The sequence below is a fragment of the Dendropsophus ebraccatus genome, chromosome 13 (assembly GCF_027789765.1).
Source record: "Dendropsophus ebraccatus isolate aDenEbr1 chromosome 13, aDenEbr1.pat, whole genome shotgun sequence".
Classification (NCBI taxonomy): domain Eukaryota; kingdom Metazoa; phylum Chordata; class Amphibia; order Anura; family Hylidae; genus Dendropsophus; species Dendropsophus ebraccatus.
In genome coordinates, this window is record NC_091466.1 from 63,408,854 (window position 1) to 63,425,751 (window position 16,898).

Genomic DNA, 16,898 nt, shown 5'->3' on the forward strand with positions numbered 1-16,898 from the left:
TGTTTATTACTCTGTTGCTATAAGTGGCCGGTGTGTTTCACGGTTGATCAGCGTCCGCTGTTTGTTGGATAATTATTGACTTTACCAGGTCGACGTAAGATGTTTGCTCTGCTCCTCTGTGCAGGACCTGTTTCGGCTTGGCGTATGCCTGTTGCCTGGAGACGGTGACTTCTCAGCTGTCACCGAGCGCCGGCGATCACACAGGGTTTTGTTCTCTAAAATGAATTGCATAGATTTAATCTCGTAGCTGTTGGATTTGTTGGGGACAGTATGAGGAAGGATCCGGTGTCTGCGGTGTCACACTTATTGTTCTGTTTGCTTTGTATTCAACTTTATAAGGACCCTTGTAGCTGGCCAGACAATTTCTTAATAAGCACACCTGTCTTGTAAATAAACACTGGCTCACCTGCAATACCTTACACAGCCAGGTGTGGTGCTGTTTTATTTGTTACTTGCTATACAAGAGTAAATGCACAATAGATTTGTGGAAAATCACATAAATAGACAGCAGAACTTTCTGTGTTCATTGCATCCTATGTGTGTTTTCTCTATTTAAGACATGATTCATTCACTCATTCATTCACTCATTCATCCTGTCTTCAAAAATGAGTAAAACTGTCTGTCTTCCAGAAATGATTTGTAGATCACTTGATTCACCAGAAATTACTCCTTACCCCAGAAAAACTGCTCTAAACTCTTGGCCACTAGTTGTCTCCCTTCCTTGCAATCTGCTGTCCACTGCCTGTTGCTAGAGGAATTCTGTCTCTAGTAACGGCTAGATCAGGAAAAATCTATAGGAAATGGTGGTTTGTCTAGCATATTCTGTGGGCTAAAGAGAGCAAGAGCCCAATGCCCCTATTCCACGAGTCGTTTGGAGGAGCAAACGAGCGCTATTAGCGCTCGTTTGCTCCTCGTTCCCCGCTCGCTGCCGCCGCTATTCAACGCGGCGTCAGCGAGCGGGTGAGTATGGGAGGGGCGGCGGGGAGCTGCGGGGGGGGCTGCCCGGGGGATCGCTGATCGTCCGGGCAGCCCATAGGATATAGCAGCGCCTGCTGCTGATGCTTCTATTCAACGGAGCGACGGCAGCAGATCGCTGCTATATCAGTCGCTTGTTTTTCAACATGTTGAAAAACAAGCAACTGCAACGATCAGCCGACATGAACGATGTCGGCTGATCGTTGCACTCTATTCCACGGGACGAATATCGTTCGTAGCGGCCGATATCGGCCGAATACGAACGATATTGCTCCTCTAAACGACCCGTGGAATAGGGCCTTAAAGGGAACCAATCACTGGAAAAAAGCATATAGAGCTTTTGAAATGTGCTGTTAGAGCACACAGAACACTTGCCACACGTGTTTCCATAGCCTCCGTGCCTTCCCCGTGTAAGCCGCAAAGTAACTTTATAAAACTGGCGCCCTGTATGCTAATTACCTGAGGTAGTCACCTGGGCGGTGTTCGGCTAGCAGGTAGTCACGGTCCCCTGGGCGTTCTTCCGCTGTAATCACGCCCCTCTGGGCGTGATTCAAATGGCAGAGTGGCTGTGGCGTCACTCGGGAGCGCGCTGTGCCCAACGTCGGCGCGCTTACGTACTGATGCCGGACGCCGCCGCACATGCGCAGTGCAGCCGCTTTCATTCCGGTTGCGCCTGTGCAGAATAGCCTCGAACTCCGGCTAACAGGCTATTCGAGGATATTCTGCACAGGCGCAGTACCGCCGGAATGGAAGCGGCTGCACTGCGCATGTGCGGCGGCGTCCGGCATCAGAATGTCACAGCTACTCGGCCATTTGAATCACGCCCAGAGGGGCGTGATTACAGCGGTAGAAAGCCCAGGGGACAGTGACTACCTGCTAGCCGAACACCGCCCAGGTGACTACCTCAGGTAATTAGCATACAGGGCGCCAGTTTTATAAAGTTACTTTGCGGCTTACACGGGGAAGGCACGGAGGCTATGGAAACACGTGTGGCAAGTGTGCTGTGTGCTCTAACAGCACATTTCAAAAGCTCTATATGCATTTTTCCGGTGATTGGTTCCCTTTAAGGAAGACTGGTCTATGCCTGCAAGCTGAACCAGTCTGATGTTAAAGTTGATCCACACTTTTCCTGAAAGGTAAATAAAGGCTTCCCTTTTGGCAAGTTGGCGCTGGGTAGGATACCAGGGTAGCTCTGGCAATGTTTTGGCAGCTAGGTAAGTGAGGGACACTTAGGCATTTGTCATGGTAGCCTAGAGTGGCAGCATTACCCACCTCTGGTCAGACATGCTCCGCTTCCACAGGTTTAGGTAGCCTAAGCATACGCTGGTATGTTGATGCAAATAAGTCAAAGAATTAACCAGAATAGCATCCGTTTACTTTATACTTCAGTGCAATACACAGAAATAGGTTTTTGCTTCAAGAACAATAGTAGGTGCAGACAGGAGAGCGATGAAGTGTTAAGCTGTGAACTAAAGAGCGTGGAGTAGTGGCGTGTCTTGAAGGCCCTGTCCAATGTAGTGCTGTACTTTGCCGGGGATAGCGTAGCTGGGTATAGCTGAGGAGAAAAAGAGAAGAAACTCGTACTCTGAACCGCCTAATGCTCTGCATTGTCGAGGTACCCGTCCTGTGAGGGTAGTACGAAGCCCCAAGTCCGCGCACTGGGTTGAGCAGACTTCCCGAAGCTTTCCCGGATAGCCGTGCATTACGCAGTGGAATACGTAGGCTTAACTGGTGCTTTGTTCCACTGGGGTCAGTGCCTAACTGGATTCTGGTCACTGCCCTGTTCTGTTTGGCTAGTATCCCTGGTGTGGGCAAGGTGTTCCTCAGAGGATGTCCGTTTACTTCTGAGGGAGTCTAGCACTGCATTTTAGTGGTTGCTTACTGTTGAAGAAATAAGTAAGTCTCTGGGTCCCTGCCAAGGGTCCTGGCTGGAGCCAGGCCCTAGCTTGACTGCAGCAGGAACTATGTCTTGTCTTGCTTTCTCTCTGACTAGACTGAACTGGAGAACCCGTCTCTCCAGGAACTAGACTCCTTTTCTAGGGGCATACTAAGCTTCCCTGTTATGTGTGTGTGTGTGTGTGTGTGTGTGTGTGTGTGTGTGTGTGTGTGTGTGTAGGAATAGGACAGGAAAAGGAGGGAAAACAGTCTGCACCTACAACTGCACAAATGAATGACCTATGACAAAAAAAGAACAATTAACCAAGCTGTGCACAAAATGTTACAAAGAAACACAGTAGTGACACCCAGTGGGGAAAACATAGAATACACTTTGGCCATCTTCCACTCTGTGAACCTGAGAGAACTTTACACAGATGCATAGGAAACTTAGTGCAGTACCTTGTGCTGGGGCACATAGCCCTCTCATATCTGACTACTCAAGATCAAGGGCAGCTGTCTCCTGTGATGTCCTCCAATGGATGTGAGCTTAATTGAAATGCCACACACAACCTGAGTGGGCAGGGGTGGCGCTGTTTTATTAATCCATGATAACCTTTTGAATTTAACAAAACCATATAGGTCTATAAAAATATTCTGAAACAACAGGAAGGGTTAAGCAGCTGGGTCCTAATAGCCGCCACTATACACTGTCATCCATAGAAAGCTTTATAGTAGTCCAGGCTGTATTTCCTAATGGTGATGTATGTCCTGATGGCTGATCTGCTCTTCTCCCCCCCCCCCCCTCCTCCTCCTCCTCCTCGCATTAGTCGTACTCTTGATGTGAAGAGGTCATTTAGACCCGAGGAGACTACAAGAAGGGGAGAGATGGATTCAAAGAGACTATTGAGCCGATCGGGTGCTGTGATCCCGCACAATAGGCCGCCCCATTAACACAAGGCTCTCGGGGTTCTTACAAGGAGAAGACTAATCATAGGGTCCCAATTAAACTCTGCCAATGCTGCTGCTGCGGGGACTACACAATGGCAGGTCTGGTTCCCACCGAACCATTTGTACTGTGTGTGAAGGGGCAGGAAGGCAGCTGCGTACTCCATACGAGGGGCTGCAATGATGACAAGTGCAAATCCTTCTCAGCTGCTCTTTCTAATTTGGTGTAAAATGTCAAATTTCTTAAAAGGGAAATACACTTAACAAGACTTACAAAGCATGTAGCTCTATTAATCTGCAGATAATCCCTGAGCAAATCCTCAGTATACAGGGCGAGTGGCAAATCTCAGGAACAAAAGGGAAAATGACAGATCCGATAACCCAGGAAGTCATGGGTGAGGGGGGCCCATCTTTTAGGGTAGGTCCAAAACATGGCCGCCATCTTGAAAGCTGCCATATTGGATCAAGGGCAAGTTTTTCCAATGGGAAGGTGGTCATGTAGCTATCAAAAGAAGACCAGAATCCTGCTGTTTTTGGGAGAAGGCGGGCATGTTTTTGAACCTGAATAACCCCTTTAATACGTGGTTACATTTTATTACTCTATATCCCTGGTCTATAGTCCTGAGATTTCAACCCATGATGTTTTAGTAGATGACACAATCTTCTCCCCTCTTGATCTCTGTTCCCCCTGACGGGCCATATGGCGGATAACATCTCATTTTTACAATTAGCCTTCTGAGTAGTGACAGGATCCTTAAAGCCCTGGTGACGCTCGCCTTTCATCGTTCCCGCTTCTTCTAAACGTTGTAGACTTACATTTGCTAAATTAGCTTCTTGGGATATCAAGCCGGAAAATTAATTTTAAAATTTTTATTATATCTTGTACGGTTTTCTTTTTTTTTTTTTTTTTTTCTGTACATCTCTGGATGCATCGTATCCTGACTCCCCGCCGTGCGCCCTTGTATAATGAGCGCTTAACACGGTTACATTTATTTACCCTTGCCCCCCCCCCCCCCCCCCCCCCCCCCCCCCCCCCCCCCGTCTTCTGTGCGCGGCCAGATAGGTGGCCATGATTAAATTTGTCCCTCGCTAATAAATGAAGGCGATTAATTTAAGACCAAGGCCAGAGGTTGGAGCGCCTGACCCTGCGGTAGCAGTGCCGAATGTGAGATTGAAGTGGTAGGCTGGGGAGGGGGGGGGGGGGGGGGGGAGTTAGAAAATGGGGAAGATTTAATTTTCGTGTCCTATAATTACATATTTGGATTTGGCGCAGCTGCACTCGGGATTGTTTGTCGCTGGCACGTGTGACCTTTACGGAGTCTTCGGGTATCTTAATTGGTGTCACTGTGTTACAGAATGTTATTGCTTTGTAGGATATTTGCATATTTGTAGGTAATACATGGATAATAGGAGAACATGTGAGGGGAGCAGGCAGGTGAATGATTACTGCCCTATAAAGGTATAACTTTATTCTCCAGGGTCCTAATGCTATATCCTCACCTTACACGTGCAATTTACTTTACTGGAACCGAACGGGTGATGTTTCTCCTTGAGAAGAGCATCATAAAGATGTGTGTATATGCCATTCATGCTCCACTAGGAAGAAGGATATGTAAAGCAGTTCTCTGATACCACCTTCTTGGAGGCTTTTCCTTCACGTTAGTGTTTTGAATTTGGTTCCCTTTAAGGCCTGTAGTCAATCGGCATGGTTGTTCTGATATGATTCCGAGCTGTATGGTATAGATCTACTGTGCAACTCCCCAGCCGCGTCTGTGGCGATAGCTTTACATTGGGCGCACAAGGCTGGGAGAGAGGTGGCGACTAGTCATCTGGGTGGGGAGCCACCTGTAACTAGCTACGGCTCTCAGCCTTTCAGTGTGCAGTGCAGGGATGACTGACAGACAGAGAAACCTGTTAGTGGCCTCTCTGCCTGTTAATCATCTCCACAGAGCACACTGACAGGCAGAGAGCTGTGACTAGTCACAGCTGGCTCTCCGCCCACGTGACTAGTTGGCTCCCCTCTTCGGGCCACACGTGCCGGAGTAAAGCTTTTTTCCCTCCAATGTAAAGCTACTGCCACAGACGCGGCTGGTAGCCTCGGGGAGCTGCACAGTAGATCTATACTCTTGGTTCCCTTAAAACATGACTTGGGATCTTGGCCAAGCCAGAGCATCCTCCAGAAGGAGAGGTTACTCATTTGTACAGTTTCAAGGTTATTGCCACATATCCTTATTGGCAGTGGAGCCTCCTTGACGCTCTCCTTAAACATCCCTTTTGGACCTATGACTATTTGACCTCTCTGCAGCTAGTGCCCTGATTCTAACCCAGTAACAGCTGTCTGCAGATGGGTAACCCTTCTGGAGAGTTGTCTGGCTTGGTTAAACTCCCAACTCATGTTTTAAGGCTTCTATTCTGATTCAAATACTGATTGGAAGGAAAAGCTGCCTCCAAAAGATGACGTTAGAGAGTGTATTTTTTTTTTTTTTTTTTTTAATTTTTTTTTTTTTTGTGCTGGTGACTCAGGTGGTGTTGGAATATGATGGTGACTACTAACTCCCTGCCCCCAATAGCTATAACAGCCCCACAGTTGCTTCTCTCTAGAAGGAAGCAAAGACTGTGAGTTGGTAGTATCCAGTCGGATTCTCCTTGTAGAGACAACCAGCCATAATAAGGAGTTATACAGACCAGGCAATGCTCCTTGGCATATAAGGCAAGCAAATTAGCGCCTCTTTATTATGCAGAAAGCTGACTCTCTAGTGCCATCTATTGGAGGAGCGGAGAGTGAAGCATTTCCCTTGACTTTGCCAATCAGTTGGGGGGCCCAAACTCTTGGACTCTGGCCAATCAAAACCTTTGAGCTGTCTCAGTCAAATCAAAAGCTTTTGGTTTTAAATGATAGGCCCCGTTTAAACTTTAATGGTGCGTTCACACTTAGAGGATCTGCAGCTGATTTTCTGCAGCAGATTTCATTTAAATAACTGAACACAGCATCAAATCTGCTGCAGATCCTCTAGGTGTGAACGCACCCTTAAGGGGTTATCCAGCGCTACAAAAACATGGCCACTTTCTCCCTACTGTTGTCTCCAGTTTGGGTGGGGTTTCGAAACTCCGTTCCATTGAAGTAAATGGAGCTTAATTGCAAACCACACCTGAACTGGAGACAACAGTAGGGGGAAACGTGGCTATGTTTTTGTAGCGCTGGATAACCCCTTTGTTTGCATACAGCAATCCAAACGTTCCCATATTGGTGTAAAAAAAACAACAAAAAGTTGCACGACAGTTACTACAGCCTTGGAAAACATAAAAATTGCACTAAGGTCTTGTTGACCCATAATTTTACTCCCAGACTAGAACTATATAAACAAAATATATAGGATCCCCCCCCTGGTTCCTCCTTCCAGTGATCTCTTTGCCCAGTTTTGCGGTTCACACCATGGTGCAATTAGATAACACTGCCGTTTTGCAGCTCAGACTTTGTTTCTGTGTGATTTGCTGCCATGATGAGTCTGGATGAGAGGACAGCACACATCAGCACACATCTCACACAGAGATCAGGCACTCGCTCCCTGCTGCTGCTGATGAATTTATGGGAGCGATGTATTATTACAACCAAATAAAATAGTTCTCAGGGCTGGATATTAAATAATGTATCTGGAGGGTCCCCAGATAATAGACTTCAAGCCTCTGCTCTTAAAGGAATACACCGGCAGGAAGAGATTCGGGAGCTGTTTTTGAAGTGTTTGACTCAAAGACGACTTGCCATTGATGTCAAGGCTGAAGATGTTTTTGTGAATAATTTTTTTTTTTTTGTGATCACAATCAACACTTTCTGCCTTCCTACCCCTGCACCTCCGCTTTTCATCCAGATCTTATTAATTTCATGTCGTTCAGACATTTCTTTTGTCCTTGAACCACATGATGGAATATAAATGAATGGGACCAAATCCAATGACATTATAAAAACAGTGAGGAACACGCGGGGACCCCCGACCACCCAGGTTTATATTGTGCCAGTTGTAAGATCCTCTTTGTTCATTTATATAATAAACCTGCCATGTGCAAATAGTGGGGGGGGGGATGTTGGCAGCGTGCAAAACTGAGAAATAACAGCAAGAATGGTTTTGGTGGCTGCCATTGTACGATGGTTCTTTGGGTTCATCTATGGTGCACGGTGAGAACCATAATGTGATCATCATTTCATAGTACAATGACATTTCCCATAATCCGGAATACGATGGCCAAAAGAGAGGAGTCGAATGGGCAAAAATCATTGAGTCACACCAACCGGGGTTTTAATACTTGGCAGCTTTGATAAGGAAATACGTTCACATTGACAACCACAACCTGTCATCTAAGATGGATTACTTGTGTCAGATCGCGGCGACTTGTTGTTTACAAAGTGACCCCATTTGTTGCCGTGCATTACAGTCCTCCTGTGCAAAATAACAAAATTGCCATGTAGCCCCCACTGTATTGCACAAATTGATCAAGAAAAAGGTCCGTCAAAGGTTTTTGCCTATTCATCATTATGATGGATTGCGGTTGTGGTGGGCTTGACAGAAAAACCTTCCCAAAGGGTGAGGTTGACCAAACCATTCAACTCTCTTAAAACAACTTGGATACTCATGCTAAGGTCTCACCTATAGATCATCATCTTGGTGTTGGTTCCTCTATGCAAAGAAGTCCACCACTTGGTTTATGTTCTTGAGGGTAATTGAATTTGTTGGTTAAGTGACTGTAGTCATGTACAGCACAGCCATTGCCAGTCATTTTGCTGGCATTGCCTTTACTCTTTAGCTCCTTTTTCCCCTAACACAATACTTTTGAGAAATGTTGAACTGTCCCTGTAAACACTTGATTGTTGGTCAGCAAATATCTGGTATGGCCTTATCCAAAGATGGTCACACAGATATGATGGCTTTTGGCCGAGTGCGTGACAACTGTCTCTTCCACACCTCTTCCCTAAAAAGAAAAGCGAGCATGTGTTCTTGATGGGAAAATGTGAGTGAGCCACTGCCAGAATCCTGTTGGCATTAGCTAGAACATTATTGGGTTTGGACTAACTGTACCTAATGTAGTTTTCAGCTTGGCGTTAGCAAGAGCTATTTGGAGCTAGAGTTTCAAATCTTTGGCCTCCGTGTCATGGTAGATGACAACCAGTTGACTTGTGGGTAAAGTATTTTATGTTGGATTTGTTGGAACCATTGCAGATATTAGGTTGGTAAAGTCTTTGATTAAAAAATCCAGTCCTTTTGAGGGTGAAGAAATGTTATAGTAGAACTGTGTTCCAGAATGTTACAGTAAGACTATTGATCGCTGCCACTCCCAATAACTTGAGGATCCTGCTGGTACATTGGAGGAGCATTTGAAGGTTGATGGCTCGGCCATGTTCCTAAAGTTGCATTTTGTATCACGGCTTTAATTAAGCTTCGTCCTTTGAAGGCATTTAGCTTCATTATCTAAGGTTTCCCCTTTCGAAAGCCCTGTTATCACAGGAGGCCAGAGGCGCTTCTATCGATCTTTTCGCCGACAACTAAACTACTTTTTATTTTGATTTTTCACACCAGATTGCTCCCCCGAAGCCCAGCCGAAATACATCAAAGATGGCAAGCGGTACGGGCGCCGCTCTGTGCCGGAGCTTCAAGACTCACTGGAAGAGTATGATGAAGAGACCGTAATTGAACCTGAAGATGAAGGAACAAGGTCCTCACAGGTCAGCTCCAGAAACTGTGAAGAGGTAAGAAGATAAATTAAGCTTAGGGTTGTTTAGGGGGGGGGGGGGGGGGGAAGTTATTTTTCATTGCCACCTGGTGGGTGACCTGATGCCTGCTCAGCATAGTCTATAGCTGTTCCTTGTTATCTTTGTTGAGTCATTTCCCATCTGTGGGGTTAAGAAACCAAATTGATTGCTTCTTGGATACTGCATAGTTGTGCAGAGTTATGGTGCCAGGATAGATAGGCTATATAAACCTGGTTTCATTACGTCCTCGCCTAAAGTGACTCTGAGAGGATAGAATACATACCGTGTGGTGCTAAGTCATCTCCGTTTTATTGGGCATAGTGGTAGCTTGGTGGTTAGTTGTAGGGTCACAGCCAGGTAGGATGAAGACAGCTTGCTGGTTTTAGGTAGGTTGGCTTGTAGGACCTTGCCAGCCCCCCCCCCTCCCCCCATTGACATGCTCCTGGTTAGTCCTGTTGTCTTGCAGAACTGGAGCCCTGGGTTCAAATCTGGCGTGAGCTCATTAGGGTGAAATATGTCTTCCGTGTTTTTGGCAACTGGAGAACAGGGTTTTATTCTTCATCTAGGGTATTTGGAAAGTACGACAAACAATTTTTACGACCAGTTAAATGGATGGATACACTAGATGCGATGGATAGATACCATTTTCGGTAATGGTGGCTTTTACGACCAGTTATATAGATAAATGTGTTGTAAAGTCCTAGGTAAGTCCCTGAAATCGTCCCCAGTGTGTGATACGATAGGGAAATGAGGTTGTGAGCCCCACCGGTTGCAGGGATGGAGACGAGTGTGTCCCCAGTGCAGATGAATAATTTAGCGCAGTATAAATAGCGAATTATAAATTGCCCTGTAAAATGTACCAAGGGTACGTAGAAGTCAGTACGGATGAGGCAGATGTGGTCGTTCTCTGCAGATCAGGTGAACACCCCCCCTAAGGACTTGAGATTTTTAACAATGTACAATGAGCAGCAGATACACAGGTGGCGGCGGGATGTGAATACTGATCGTCGTCTCCTCGCAGCGTGACACGCTCCATTTGACTTCCAGGGGTTTCTAGATCATAGTTTTTTCTTCTCGGGGATGCGCTACATGGCTGCTCCAGCTGCTCCTCACAATATGGTTAATTATGTTTCCTCTCCCCGTCCGCGGATTGTAGATCACGCTGTAGTAGGCAGCGCTGCCATCACCAGAAGGCTCCTACCATGCCGCCAATTGCTCTAACTATGTGCCGCGGCTTTTAATAACCTTAATACTCCTGAAGTAAATTACATTTTGACATGTGTTATTTAATGTCTCTCATTGATGTTATGCCGCGTAGGGCTCTCCCTGGTGATTGATAACTCGCAGGCGCATTCATCTACATTCTAACTCATTAATATTTTAGGGTCTGGGAGACTATGAGATAAGTAAATGTTCCAATGGTGAGAAATCTATAGGGCTGGCGGATGGGGATGCAGGGTAAAGCGCTGTCTTATCATGTGGACGTCACACTGCGTATATGATGAATGTGAAGTCTGCAGTCTCGCACTGGCATTATGGCCAAGTGTCATTGCCCGCCCCCCGGTGCCCAGCATCATAGGGACCAATGATGGTGTGAGGTCACGTCAGGACACTAAACCCTGAAAAAAAAAATAAACAAATGCATCAAGAGTACAAACTGGCCTAGATAGGAAATAAACCTAATCCATCTTACGTTATGCATTGTGTGGGATGATGTTGTACAGAATGTACTAATATGCTTTATACTTTATTTTTTTTAAGAATTGTTTAGTTTTATATTTTAATTCCACAACTTTTTTCAAAATTAATGCTTGCGATCAATGAAAACTCATGCAGACCCAATAAGTATCACCCCTCTTATGTCATGCTGCCTATGGTGGCCCTTTAAGCGCATTTTCAGGCCAGTAAAACCAGCACTCCGTCAATGTCCAAAACACTTCCACCACCTCTGTGAGTTAAAGGGGTACTCTGACCACACTGCTAAATGTCTTATAGCTGGGGATCCACTTAGGGGGGCCTAATGTCAGCACAAAGAACACTTTACCGTCATCTGGGTACAATGGGATTGTTTTCACTGGTTGTACTTGGGATCATTGTGGGTCCTTGTTGCTGCGTCCCTCCCTATGACAAATCTGATTGACCCTCTGGAGAAAGCTGTCTAAAAGCCTAATGCTTTGTTGCCCATAGCAACCAGTCATTGCACGTGTCTCATTCCATATAGCTGCCCTGTGATTGGTTGGTAGGGGAACTAACATCTGCCCCTTTCTGTCTTAAGGCCCTATTACACAAGACTATACACGGCCAATAATCGTCTTTGTAATAGCTGACAGCGATCAGCCGACATGAACGATGTCTGTTAATCATTGCTGTCTTTGTCTTTCAACATGTTGAAAGACAAACGACTATGATAGCAGCGATCTGCTGCCGGCACTCTGTGGAACAGTAGTGGCGGCAGCAGACCTCCGCTATCCTCTATGGGCTGCCCGTCGCTCCGTGGAATAGGAGCGGCAGCAGCAGACCACCGCGATCCTCTATGGGCTACCAGTCACCCAGGCAGCCCCCCCCCCGCACTCATCCGCACGCTGCTGACGCGTGTAGTAGAGCCGGCATCGAGCGGGGAATGAAGAGCAAACGAGCGCTGACGGTGCTCGTTTGCTCCTCTGTCACCCCGTGTAACAGTGACTTTAGGTCAGGCAACATCCAGGAAGTGTTGCCCATAACAACCAAATGGTTAACTTTTATTTGTTGGCGATTCCGCCATGAGGCTATTAATGATTAGTATTTGGCCTTATTCACCCTACTGACAGGCGCTATTGGTAGTCCTGCCATATTTGACAGGAAGGAAAAAGCGTCATGCAGCGCTATTCCTGTCTATGCGGCACACTCCCTCAGAGTTCCTGATAGACTCCATTATAAGTCATTGGGGTCCACCATTTGTTGGGTCAGGCACTGTTGTCATGTTTTTTTTTTTTTTCATAATGGGAGCCATTATACATCTGGCTCTATTTAGCGCTTTTTGGTAGGAAGCATGTAGTTCTGCAAAAATGGTTGGACACAATGGACTCCATTATACAGTAGGTCCTTGGATCCACCATTTTGGTGTTGACGGCTCCTGCTTTCCATAGTGGTTTCAGTTATAACCTAATCCATGATGGCAGATTGAACGTTTGTCTTTGTTGACTTGTTCAGCTCTGCTACATCAGCATATAATATGTTACATGCAAACATCTGTAAGCTGTAGAAAATGACTAGCGTTTATTACGTTTCCTTAAGACGACTTTGAAGTAAAACATCTCGTAAAATCGCTTTGTTATAACATAGTAGTCACCAGGAAAGCGGCTGTGCTGACACACCGAACCGCACTTCAAACAATGTTGGCCCCGCTCCAGAATGTCTCCTGCCCGCCATCATTAATATTTCAGGAGCGAGCGGGTTCTGTGCTCATTAAGGTGCAGCCCCCCCCCCCCCCACTCCCCCCTGATCACTACAGAGTTGGTATTGTGGAGTAGACGAGAGGATAGAAGCCAGGTCTCTCCACCTCCAGCCATGCGCATCCCAGTATCCTCCATACAATGGGCCGGTAACACATGAGCGAGCTCTCCCGAGACCCGTCACCGCAAATTATCATCTCCTAATTATATCATTCATCACCAATGCGTTTAGATAATTCTTTCAACTTGGAGAAAATTACATTTTTACCCATTTTTCATCTTGGTAGAAACCATTTCTATAGCGGTACAGTGAAATTCCTTTAATCCGCCATTTGATAATCTGGCACAGTGTTTCAGGTTTTCAGCTAGCCTTTATTATTGTGCTTGAATTTTAAGGTTTTCGTGCAGCCCGGCAGCTGTAGGCTGCGTGTAACAATATGATTGATAAGTGACTCCAGTCCCCCGTGGGTATCTAGTCGCTGGCCGCATAATGAATGTTGGGGCGACCCGCTGTTTAATATTAATAGTTCACCCAACCTTATTTAATCAGCCATACCCGGCCCGTGTTCATTATGGAGCCGCTTCGGATCTCCGCACCCATGGGGGAAGATGCTAAGTAATAACTGGCTGTGCTCTGAGATGCCTGTTCCGGCCTTCGGTGCATCCTAATTGCTTCTCGTTTTTATTTAAGGAATTTTTTTTATAGCGGAGAAGATTTATATGGTGCATGTGATTAATGACTACCGAGGCCCATAAGGAACATGGCTGCCAGAAGAACCCTCACTTATGCGGCCTGTGTCTGTATATCGGAATCGGTAAATCGGAACCTAGGACAGACCCCTTTAACTCTAAAGGGGGTGTTCACTTTGGACCACTGATTTTTGTATTCGATTCCTTGATAGCTGGGACAGCCTTAGGCTAAATTCTGTTGGCTTGTTCTTCATGCAACAAACCTATAAACGCTTTCTCGTCAGTCATCCAGGGTGAGGCGTAATCTCTCCAGGGTGTAGGATCACTCCTTCAGATAGCCAGGGTGAGACACATGCTCGCTAACTTGCTCCTCCATTCTGAGAGGTGAGGCGTATGTTACTACTACAGAGGCAGCCAGGGTGAGGTGTATGCTAACTACCTCACTTCTTCAGATGGCCAAGGAGAGACGTATGCTCGCTAACCACCTTCTCCAGACAGCCAGGGTAAGGTTTTGCATGCCAACTTGCTTCCCCAGACGGCCAGACTAAGATGTATGCTCTCTTACTTGCTAGTCCAGACGGCCAGACTAAGATGTATGCTCTCTAACTTGCTCTACAAGACGGCCAGACTAAGATGTATGCTCTCTTACTTGCTAGTCCAGACTAAGATGTATGCTCTCTTACTTGCTCCCCCAGACAGCCAGACTAAGATGTATGCTCTCTAACTTGCTCCCCCAGACAGCCAGACTAAGATGTATGCTCTTACTTGCTCCCCCAGACAGCCAGACTAAGATGTATGCTCTCTAATTTGCTCCTCCAGACGGCCAGACTAAGATGTATGCTCTCTAACTTGCTCCCCCAGACGGCCAGACTAAGATGTATGCTCTCTAACTTGCTCCCCCAGACAGCCAGACTAAGATGTATGCTCTCTAACTTGCTCTACCAGACTGAGGCATTTGCTCGCCAACCCTTCAGGCAGGGTGAGGCGTATGCTCGCTAATTTACTTATTCAGGCAGCTGGGTGTAAGCGTATGCTCACTACCTTAAACCTCAGCCAGGATTAGTACGTTCATCCAGGCAGCCTGGACAAGGGGATCCTTGTCTTAGAGGGGGAAATTGTCTCTGAAGGAATTTCTTGAATTCATATAAGGGGTTGTGGACAGTTCCTTTAAATGAAAGGTAAAATAGTGATCAGAGGGGTAAAAATTTTTCTTCGACTGATGAACACTACAATGACCCCTCCCATAATTTGGGGATCCTAGGTCTGGTGCTCTTATAAGGTGTCTTAAACTAAGTGAAGCAGTGTAGGTGATCTTGAAGCGCGCATGTAATGGTGGAGGAAGTGTAGAAACCATAGGAGGTGCTCCTCCGGTCTGTAATGTAGACATCAGTGAGTGGCGCTGACCCCGCTCCACATAACCAGCTTGTGTCCCATCGCCATCCTTCTAGAAGTGATTCCCGCACTTGAGAAGAACAAAAGTCTGCTCCTTGAAGCAGATGGCGGAGCGCAGGAAATCGCTGGGTTATTAGATGACATGAGTTACAGATGCTTCTGCGGGGTCCTGAGGTGCCCAGAGTAGCCCCATGACCATCTGTTGGTAAGGCCCCCATGAATAGAGCCAGCAAGCTCTCTTTCGGACCACTGCGTGTTAATAGGTGTGACCCTCCCACCCCACCATCCAGCTGCCGCACAATACAAGATCTAGAAGACAAAAGCTCAGTGAGACTGATGCCCCCGACCTCCGCCTTGGCTTTTATGTTCTTGGAAGCCATCTTTACATAGTTTTGACCTATGTTAATCTCTTGGTCAAGTAGAAAAGCTACAGTCAAGGCTGCTCTATAGGAGGGCGGGGGGCTGCTGTGATTTGGTGGGCTGTCAGCTGATCTGCTAGAAGTGAAGAAAACAAAGTATGTCCCAGCTGTAACCTAGCAGTGAGTGATCAGTTTCCCTGCAGCGCCACCACAGGATTAGTAAAGCATTACACTGCGCCCCTTCAAATCAATGAATGATCTATATCATGCTGACAAGGAGACTACTCCATAGAGACAGACTCTCTTGGTAAGTGCTCAGTATAAAATATTAATGGGTTCCCTTTACATTTCTATAGGTGTCAGTACTGTAGATGTTCTGGGGCTGACATGTCTGGTTTCTCACGTGATCTGTTTTCTTCTGTTTCAGCTTTGGAAAAGTCAAGAGGGAGAAGAATATGAGGCGGAAGGTAAGTAAAGGGTTAATAAGATTTATAAATATACAGTACATGGCGCAATGCACGGAAAAGGGGAAGTTCATGGGGTCTGTGTCACGCTAGGACGTCATCGATGTGGGGTCAGATATGTAGCGTGTGACACTGAACGTGAGAGTCATAGAGTTCATACTATACCTCAATGTTGTATGTGGTCACTGGGTGGTAATGCGGCCTGCTGTGTCGGTAGCCACATGGTCGGCCAGTGAGTAGTAGCCTTCTGGCAAAAGTAGAATCACTCTATAGAGATATGTGTATGACACTTAGATTATACATGGGAGTATAACATGTCCGGTCACTATGCAGCTCGGGTTATAACGCAGCGTCCTGTGCTGTTATTACGGAGCTTGTGTTATATAGTGTCACACGTTGCTGGGATATAATTGTCTGCATCCTCGTCCTCACGGTTCCCGCAGGGGATCGGCTTTCATGTGTCTCCTGTAATCCTGCATTGTCAGGAGCTGGAGACTAGTCAGCTGTTAGAACATGTATTACATCCTAATAGAGGGCGTAGAGTTATGTTTCCTATTATTCAGATGCAAAGCTGTGTATTTGATCATGTATTGTATCTACAAAAAGGGCAATGTGGGCACAGCCCAGGCTCTCTTTCTTCCAAAAACAGCGCCACTTTTGTCCTCAGTTTGGGTGAAATGTTGCAGAAGTGAATGAAGCATAGTTGTAATACCCCACACAACCTGAGGACAGGGGTGGTGCTGTACTTGGCAGAAAGCTGCTATGTTTTTCTAAACCTGGATCACCCCTTATTAGGAATAGAATGAAGACTGACACTGAAGCGGAGAGCCCCAGTTACTGATATAAAGGGGGACCCTTGTCATTGTACCGAGCCCCTATGATCCCAACACTTCCTGGCGGCTCGGATGAGGATCCTGCCCACATTACACTGATGAGAACTCACATGGTGTTTGTGGGTTTTTGCTTTCCTCTGCAGTGACGCTTTATTAGGTAGATGATGAATTAGCGGATAAGTGTTACCCCG

The 16,898-nt window shown here is 46.4% G+C and overlaps 1 protein-coding gene across 4 annotated transcripts in view; it reads left to right on the forward strand.

The window, feature by feature from the left end:
• The window catches only part of NIN (ninein), a 71,280-nt gene that overhangs the window by 18,758 nt on the left and 35,624 nt on the right, over positions 1 to 16,898 (forward strand). For 2 of the 4 annotated variants that reach the window (XM_069950883.1, XM_069950885.1), the window contains exons 4-5: positions 9,366 to 9,535; positions 15,838 to 15,877. In XM_069950883.1, the coding sequence (XP_069806984.1) occupies positions 9,366 to 9,535; positions 15,838 to 15,877 (210 nt within the window). Of the gene's footprint in view, positions 1 to 9,365; positions 9,536 to 15,570; positions 15,718 to 15,837; positions 15,878 to 16,898 lie in introns of those variants that run through there. The other 2 variants (XM_069950884.1, XM_069950886.1) reach the window with 2 other exon arrangements.